This window comes from Plectropomus leopardus, chromosome 1, assembly GCF_008729295.1.
Source record: "Plectropomus leopardus isolate mb chromosome 1, YSFRI_Pleo_2.0, whole genome shotgun sequence".
Taxonomy (NCBI): Eukaryota; Metazoa; Chordata; class Actinopteri; order Perciformes; family Serranidae; genus Plectropomus; species Plectropomus leopardus.
Window position 1 is genome coordinate 4607547 of NC_056463.1, and position 9638 is coordinate 4617184.

Below are 9638 nucleotides of genomic sequence, written 5' to 3' on the forward strand. Positions count from 1 at the left end.
TTTTATTTTTTGAGCGTAATAATTTGTTTTTAGAGTGTACAAATGATCATTTGTTTGTTAAGTATTCCTTTAAACACATTCACATTTGATTTGCTGGCTACTGAGCAGCTCCACTGGGCAAGTTGGAGGTTATGGACCTTGCACGAGGGCACTTTATTGTTTGTAATAAGGGAGGAGCCTTTCATTTTCCCGAACTTCATTTTGCTGATAAATCTGTTGACCTTTGAGTCCTCTTGTCTAACCTTTAGGCCAACCGCTGACTCTATCCACACCTTCACAGGAGCCCTTTTATGCTACACATGCAAATATTTTGATACATGGTTGACATGTTGAGCCACAACCCTGATACAGCCTCTCTGTGTATTCTCAGTTTTATTATGATCGCTGCATAAAGAATGTCAGCATACATAGAGCCACTTAAACCATCACGTTATGATGGAGCACAATCTGATATTCATCTGACAATTATTTTGATATATATGTATCACATTTGTCTCCATTCAGCTCGTATTAAATATTGCAGAGCTGCCACAGTGCCAGAGTGAGGATCAATGCTGAGGCTCATATAGGAAATAATACACTTTTTATTTGAATCTGTTTTCCACTTTGGATTTATAATTCTTCAGATGTCTATGAACACGCCAGAAAATATGTAGAAAATCCACACAGGGTTGCCCACTTTAACAGTGAAGTGTCTGAGGTGTGTCATTAGGCAGCAGGTGTGTGTGATCCTGATGGGAGCAATTTGCAGCAGCTGACCAACATGCAAAGCAACGGTGCGCAGTCACGTCTGGGATTGGCTGGAGGGAGAGCCGCACCTTTGATAGCCCTGGTCAATCACCTGAAGGAAAGCGCCTCAGGTGCATCTCAGCTGGAGGAGGAGAGGGACGTTCACTTGAGTCATGCAGGAGAGACAAGGCACACCTCTGGTGAGTATGAACACTGCAACACCTGCTTTATTTTCTGTGTGTTATTGTAGGAAATGTCTGTGTTTGATCAGGTGAAAACACTATTTCTGGTAAATAAGAATATTGTGCACCAACTTTTTCACATGAAGCAGTGTGTCTCATGGCTCACGTCTACATTGCATGTCAAACGTGATAAAGCAATATCATTAAATGTTTAATATGTTCTATAATGGAGAATTTCATACAATTTCACAACTGTAGGATGTAATTACACAGTTAAAGAGTTTGACCTGAAGAGGAAACAGGAGATTTGGGGTTTGTCTTTGCCATAACAGCCTTAAGAGACGTCCTTATGTCCCGACAGGACTTCTTCACAAGTGTGACAAACATAGACACATATTTAATACATTTCTCCTTTATGCCAATTTGTGATGCGATTAGTCGATTAGTGGATAAAATGTTGCTACTTTCGCTTGTTGGCACCAAAGGTACTAGTATGTCGAATTCATAATTGACTACCACTTACTACTTCATGGAGTTTTGTTCATCCAATTCCAGATTTATGTTCCTGAGGAATATGATTTTCAGTAAATGTTACTTGTTATTTTAATTTAGTGAGTTGTTGTCATGTTTGATGTGCAATGTTCAGAATTCATGGTAATTTTTTTGAACAATGTTTAGGTTAAATTGTGCTGAATTCTAAATGTTTTCTGAGACTTTTCTTACTTAATACTAGTCTAACTTTAAGCCTCTGTTTAAATGTCAGGGAATTTAATTAATAGGAGCATTCCTTAAACTAAAGGTGGGAGAGAAAACATACCAAAGTATTTTGCATGGCGATACACAGACGGCAAGTATCTTTTTTTTAAATTTTTGCATTTATTAATATTGCAAATACATATTAAACCTTTGCTAACCTGCTATTATAAAAAATATCAGTTGCAATAAAGTGATTGAAGTGAGATAAACAGACTAAAAACTAAATCTTGTTGGATTAGAAAAACGATGTTGATAAAGTTTTTCCCTAATTTACAGTTGAAAACAGGTAATAAATCACAGCAAATGCTATCACACAATGCTTGGCATATCACAAAACATTTAAAAATCACAATAATATATATGATAATGTTAGATCAGGAGGCCTCTGGTGGTTCCCACCCATAATGGTTTGAAGTAAAATGTGTCGTGTTTATAATGAACAGCGACGCAAAGTGCCACACATTTAAGAGGTATTTAAAATATGATTCAGTTATTGCAGTTTCAAATGGCTCTCATAATATTACACATTTTTTGACAATGTTTAAGTTTATATTTTATTTGATTATGCTCAATCCTGGCTGTTTTCTGTTTTTTTTTTAATTTTTATATATGAGTTTAACTTTAAACCTCTGTTTAAACATCAGGGAAATTAATAGTTTGGAACAGCAGTTTATCAGTTAAACAATGCTCAATCCTGACTATCTATGTTTTTTTGTTTTTTTTTGTGTGTGTTTTGTTTCATTTTTTTGTGCACACTTTAAACTTTGTTTAAACTTAAGATAAATTAGAAGTTTGGAACATCCTTTAATCCCTATAAAGTAATCCATATGTTATCTAAATGCATACTTATATCAGAGAGCAACACTTTTTTGTGCTATATCCTTCCTGTCTTGGTTTATGGTAAAGTTATACCACTTGTCCATAAATCACTGAACAATTTAGGTCCAAGATTAGATCTTGTGACCCAGGTCGGCTGGTTCTCGTTGTTCCCCGAGTCAAAACCAAAGCACGGGCGAGCTGCCTGGAGCGTCTGTGCTGTTTGAATGTGGAACAAACTGCCTGAAGAGCAAAGACTTGAGACAGTGTTGACTTCTTTCAAATCCCATATGAAGGCCTACCTGTTTGCTGCTGCTTTTAATTCATTTTCTTTCAAATGTATTTTTTTTTTTTGTTTTATTGCTTTTACTCTGTGTGCTTTTGATTCTTAGTTCAGTAGGAGGTTTTTTATTTTTTGCTTTTGCCTTTTTTGATTTTGTTCTTTTGCATGTTTGTTTTTATTGTTTTTATCATTAGTTTCTTTTATTTTTACCTGCATAATGTGTAAAGTACTTTCAGTTGCCTTTGGGTACGAATGCGCTATATAAATAATTTTTCCATGCTTTGCTTTCGCCGAAAGCAAAAGATCGATTTTCCTCCCCGTGACAATACTTTTGGGGGATGCAAAATTCAGGTTGAAAAACAAATATTGATTGAGAAACTTATTTCTTTTATCTCATTAATACCACCAGACCTCTGAAGGAGGTCTCTGCACGTGTCTAAAGGGGCCCCACAGTTTTACACATATACTGCAGCTGTGTGTTTGCTGTCTTCTAATGTACAGAAATAGATCAAAACATCCCGAATCATCATCTCTTCAGCTCGAGAAAAGGGAAGTTCATTATGCCAGACTTCAAGCAAGATGTAAAGCGTGTGTGCTTGTGTGTGTGCGTAAGGGTGCCGGTGTGCGTACCTTTGCATACAAATCGTCCTGTTTGCATAACCAATAGTCTTTTCTCTCCCTGATCCAGACCTGTAGTCAAATAAAGGCCTTCAAAACAAGCTGCTCACTTACATTAAAACAGATGGCTAAACACAAATTGACTCTCGGTGTGTGTGTGTGTGTTAACCATTACACCACAATTCTATGAAAAACCCTCTTCTTAATTCAAGGTACACGCGGAGGCTTTCTGTGAAAGAAATATGCGCTTGTGCTGCATTTTTTGTTCTAATCATCTTTCACCAACAGCCCACGCAAATAAGGCTGCCTGATAAAAGTCCGTGTTTACTCAGGCAAAGGGATAATCTTATCAATAATGAATGAGTTTCCTTCCTGAACTCGGTGTCATTTATTCCTATGAAAATAACCATTCAGATATAAACAGACTGTGGCTGTTTTCACTGTACAACAATCACTACGTATAAACCGAGTCATAGTGTCAAAAGCACATTCCACACTGCTCAATAAAACGTAAATACATCATATGCACTTGACAAAATATCAGAGGAGGTTTTATGTTTGGAGATTGTGGCCCAGTTTTCTCGGTTTCAGGAGAGTTTTGTGTGTTTCTAGTTCAAACATCGTGCAGGAAGCACTTTGCATATGAAGCGAGGATGAAAATTCTGCAAACTTTGCATTGACCACAAGTGCTTCTACGAGCCTTCCCCTCTGTGAGTGAGTCACAGTGGATTTAGACGGAAATGGACATAATATCTGTGTGTGCATTTGTTTGCAGGGAACGCTGCAGCCACAGACACGGTGTCTGCGATGTGGAGACGTGCTGGAGTGGTCCGAGGAGCACAGGTGTGTTGAAGTCAAAGACAAATGGACAGATAAAGGACACCTCTTCCCTCCACATGAAGTTCAGTACATATATGACAGTTTGCTCTTATCTGAAACAAATTACAGCGCCGTTCAGTTTTTATGATAACAAAATTCTCTACTGGATCATTTGCAAGCAATCAGATTAGACTTGCGGTCAACAGGCGCCATGAGCGGATGAGGAAGCACACATTAGTACTAGACTGAGAAGCCTTAACTAACTCCAAGTACAGTTTTCAGGTTAAATTATTCATGAGAGATGGTCATAATTCCCTTGCTGTAGAAAAGAATGCTTTCTGTTAAATACTGAGAGCAAAGTGCTGCATTCTTGATACGGCAGATTATGACAAAGCAGCCAAACCACAGAGCGTGATACCTCCAGCAAGGCAAAATCACTCAAATTAATTTCTCTTAACAGTAGAAGATGTGTAGGGAATTTTAAAAGTTTTGCGTGCAACATTCAGTGCATTAATACAGCTGTAAACCTCTATTTGTCATAAGATATCTCTCCTCTGTGTGTGTTGTAATGTGACCTTTTCTGTGGTTTGCTGTGGTGAAATGGTCTGGCTGCACATGTTTATCAGTGCATGTGTGTATCCCCAACATGTTTTCACCCCAGCTTGTCACATGGTGCCGCCCTGTCAGTGACCTTCTGCATCTACTTCTGACGTTTTAGGTACCCTTCTGCCTCAGCTGTTTATGCTTCTGGATGGCGTTAGATGATGCAGCACGGTCCTTATGTTTACACAACAGCAGGACTGTCACAGTGGTTAGGATAAAGCAACAAAGACGCAGATGGTTAGGTTTAGGCAAAAGAGGCACAGGGTAAGGTGCCCTATAAGTGCACTTGAACTTGAATTACATTGTTAACTGCAGCGTTATAACCTGACGCAGTCCTTCAGTGTTTCATGTGCACGTGACCAGTTCCATCCAGCCATGTTCTCAAGTGACGCTGTCTGTGCGTGTTGCATGTTGTCGCGCTCGGTGCCATCCAGCCGTCCACTGGCATATGATAACAACATCACATTCTCATCTGATGCCATCCAACCGCTTTCCAATTCATCACAGAAGGCGGGTTTTGGCGTCACACTCACATGACGAAAGTACTGTGTGCACTGAGTTTGGATTGCTAATGGGCTGGTGTCCCACTAGCTAGCTCATCCACCGATATGCAGTGTACTCATATGGCTGTAACTGCTGACATCTGCATGGCATTGATGTGAAAGTGTAGCACTCAAGCTTCTGTTCCCCCGGTTATCACCATCAGCTCTGTCAGCACTGTTGCTGTTGTTTAGGGTTGTTATGGGGTTAGCACCGTTAGCTGCAAGATGAGGCACCTCCACGTTAAGACGTGTGTCCAGACAACTCATACACTCTGAATTTCACATCAAGTCCCTTTACGCCTTGTTTCCACACAGCTTGGTGTATGTATGCGAGTGAACCAGTAGTCTGTTCATTCGTATGAGACTCTCCTATTCTCTGACGTATTTTTAAAGATCCTCCCATTTTGTTTTGTTTTTTTGTCTCAAGTATGTTGAAAAAACAACTTTTGCAGCAGATTTCAGACAGACCATATGCAGTGGCCACTGAAAGTGCAATAAAAACAAATTAGCGAACAGATTGATGAATGTAGTACAGCTCTATATACATATTTTAGTAAAAAGTCAAAAATATATAAGTATATAAGTCAAAAAGTTAACATTAGAAGCATGCTTATTGTGAGTGCATGCATAGTGGATTCTACATCTTTAGAAAACATATTTCACAAAACTGGGTACATATCTGACAGGCCAATTTTCTGCTTTATTTGCTGCCATGCAGTATTGGTGTTGTTTTTGACTCCATATTTCTCCATGTGTATATTCTACAAGACTGGATGGCAAAAACATTTCAAAATGAATTTTGTCTTTTGCCATTTCTGCATTCGCATGTATATCCATCAGTAGAGAGATGTATTTCCTTGGGCTGGACACTGGGGGTGTGCTCCGTATGCTGGCAGGTCATAGGATGAAAGCAGATGGTTATAGTAGCCTACAGCATAGATTAGTGAGTTATGTCCAATTATATATAAAAAAAATCATGTAGCATATCAAAAATGGTACCTAATATGTCAGTTAGGAATAATGGTGACAATAGCTGTAAGAATCATGGTAGAAAGTGTATTTTGCAACAACAAAACAGAAAAACAGCAAAATCTTATGCAGACAGAAACAGAAGATTTCCTGGAATCACTGCCTTACTGTTAATTTATGACCCTAAAGGGTTAATAAATAATTCCATGGTGGCGTTCGTCCTTGGCTCATGGCTTCCCTCTCCTGTAAACATCATTGAAATTTTTTGAGTGGCTTGTGTAACACCCAAACAAGCAAACAGAACAACTCAGTGACCTCCTGGCAGACGAATCCACAACTTTTTGCAGGAGGTTAAACTTAGCGCTGCAGGACATATTCCATCTTTGTATTTAAAAACAAAAGGTGCAGACTAAAAAGCTGTGGAGGTAAGAGGTGAGTCTGAAGTTTGCGTTTGAAGATTGCCCGGGATTCTCCACAGTCTCATTTAAATGCTTGCTACACGACGGGAGAGCGGGAGGAGAGAATCGTCTCGGTGCATTTTTATAAGGAACACAGTGAGAGGGATGTTCCAGGTGAGCAGTAGATCAGAGATCGGGCTACGACACAGGTTTTTCACTGTTGTGTGTTGGTAGAAGAGACTGTATGATGGAAGATACATTTCCACTGAATGTGTGTTTCTCTCAGCATCCTGCTGGGCTGCTCCTGCTGCTCTACAGTGGATGAGACGCTGGAAAATGTAGCCAGAGGTCTTGCCAGCAGAATGAAGAGGGAGAAGAGTCACTGGGCAGCTGGAAGAGTGGGCGACATTGACTTTGTTGGCCCGACGAAGACAAGAGGAAAGGTGAAACCAGCATAACAGATACAGAAGGTTACATAACAGCGTTGGAAGAGTATGCGGAATAATGACATTTCAACTTGTGTCTTTTTATATCAAGTTTGTGAGGGTGCGCAGCAACACAGACCCAGTGCTCATCTACCAGATGCTGACAGAGGACTGGGGCCTCGCTCCCCCACACCTGGTGGTGGCACTGGTGGGAGGAGATGAGGTGGCTCAGATGAAGCCGTGGCTCAGGGACACTCTAAGAAAAGGACTTGTGAAGGCTGCACAGAGCACAGGTTACAACCGAGGGGCAAAAACTGGCCTTGGCTTTTTGAAATCAGCAAATGATAAAGAAATTGGTTCTCTGTTGCCCTCTGTTGGCTGGCAGCAGAATCACTATAAACACATCAAAATCCTGCCTTACATTGAGATGTATGAAGTCTAAAATATTTTCTTGACTCAAAGCTTGGGAGGGATGATGGGATAAGTAAATAGACAAAAAATGACAACTCACAAATGAAAAGAGGCAAACACAAAAAAGTACAGTCTGTTTCAAAGTATAGAAGTATAAGGCAATAACCTTATTATCATAATCAAAACAGGGTTCTTAGTAGGTGCTTGAGGTGTTTGAATTACTTGAATTCAGCTCTCAGAAATGTAACTACCTGGAAGACCTTGAAAAAAAAAAAACAATCAGAATCCGGTTTTATTGCCAAGTATATTTACATATACAAGGAATTTCACTTGGTGTTTTAGTGCAAAACAATTAACATAAAGGAAGAATAAAAAATATTAAAATTAAATCGTAAGTAAATTATGTTATTTAAAAAGCGAGTGCTCAGAATTTGGAGAATCGTGAAGTTTATTTCTTGGTAACGTGCAGCACCTTGAAAATGGATTTTTTTTAACTTTCACATGAAAAAAAACAAGGTCTGCTTCACAATTTAAAGGATTTAAAGATCAAAATCCAATATTTCTTCCCCTCCTATTCCTTCATTCATCCCTTCCTCAGCTCCTTCCCTGTTTAGTAGCAAGTAACTAACATGCATGTGGGAAAATGTAGTGGAGTAAAAGTATACATTTTATTCAGGACTGTGGTGCAGTGAAGTGAAAGTTGACACATGCATATACACTGCTCCTCTGTTGTCTAGGGGCATGGATTTTGACTAACGGCCTTCGCTTTGGCATCACAAAGAACTTGGGCCGGGCGGTGAGGGATCACTCGCTGGCCAGCACCTCTTCTAAAGTTCGTGTCGTGGCCATTGGCATCGCACCCTGGAACATGATCCACAACCGAGAGGCGCTGCTCACCAGCCACTACGCCAAGGTTTCTATACAGACAATATGGAGCTCGTGATAATAGCAGCAACAAGCAAAGATTTACATGCTGTCTTCCTGCTTTTCTGCATTCTTGTATTCATGTCCTCAAGGTGGATGAGCCTGTTGTGTACAAACCACAGGACCTGCCTCACGGGTCTGTGTATTCCCTGGACAGCAACCATTCCCACTTTGTGCTGGTGGAGGAGGATCCGAACAAACCAGGAGCCACCAGTGAAATGAGGGTGAAGCTGCTCAAGCACATCTCCCTTCAGCGTACTGGTTACGGAGGTAAAGCTCTGAAGGTCACAGCCAGGATTTGGAAGTGGAATCAGCTACTTTAATATCTATTGAAGTCATATTAAAGGCCCAGTGTGTAGGATTTAGGGGCATATATTGGCAGAAATTGAATATAATCTGATAAATATGTTTTCTTTCGTGTATGATCAACTGAAAATAAGAATAGTTTTGTTACCCTAGAATGGCCCATTTATATCTACATAGGGAGCGGGTCCTGGTCCATGGAGTCCACTATGTTGTACCACCATGCAGAAATTGGGAATATTCATGTTTTAAATTAAGTTTTTCTTTTCTTTTCTTTTTTTTTTTTGGATAACATTTAAACAAAACGGGGTAGGATTTGATTAGTATCCACTTCTTCCTACTCCTTCTAAGACATGAAATACTTGAATACTTTTTGTTGTTTAGTGACTATCTCTGATGGGTATTCTGGCATTTTTTTTCTCCCGTTTTATTTGGTAAGTTCGAAATAAAAATTTAAATTAAAAAAACAAACAAAAAAAATTCTACCACAGCCCAGAATGAAAAAAACAAACACTGGCTCCCCATAGGGTCATTTGCATTTTCCTATTTGCCACCATAGTAAACAGCCCCTGCTTAACAAGCCAAACCGCATTAGAAAAATACAGATTTTTATCGTGAAATTGCTTTAATCAGCTGTTTTGACAGTTAAACCCATGAATCTGTTTGTATTGGAGAAGAAGAGACCTTTGCTGATAATTCAGCTTCAGTGTCCCGATGTTAACTTATCGGTGAGAAAAGGTAAGCACAGATAAGCAGGTGCTGGGTGAGCAGCCCGTTTTTTTTTTTTTGTTTTTTTTTTTTATTTTTTTTTGCATGAAACTGCTTTATTTAGATTTTTTTTTACTGGTTTAAATCTCCTC

At 39.4% G+C, this 9638-nt stretch overlaps 1 protein-coding gene across 1 annotated transcript in view; it reads left to right on the top strand.

The window, feature by feature from the left end:
- The first annotated feature begins 889 nt into the window (after positions 1-889).
- trpm5 (transient receptor potential cation channel, subfamily M, member 5) overlaps positions 890-9638 on the top strand; it is a 41456-nt gene continuing 32707 nt past the window's right edge. Inside the window, 6 exon segments of the mRNA XM_042487393.1 lie at positions 890-929; positions 4160-4227; positions 7002-7158; positions 7253-7433; positions 8289-8464; positions 8568-8745. Of these exon segments, the coding sequence (XP_042343327.1) occupies positions 903-929; positions 4160-4227; positions 7002-7158; positions 7253-7433; positions 8289-8464; positions 8568-8745 (787 nt within the window). The 5' untranslated portion in view covers positions 890-902.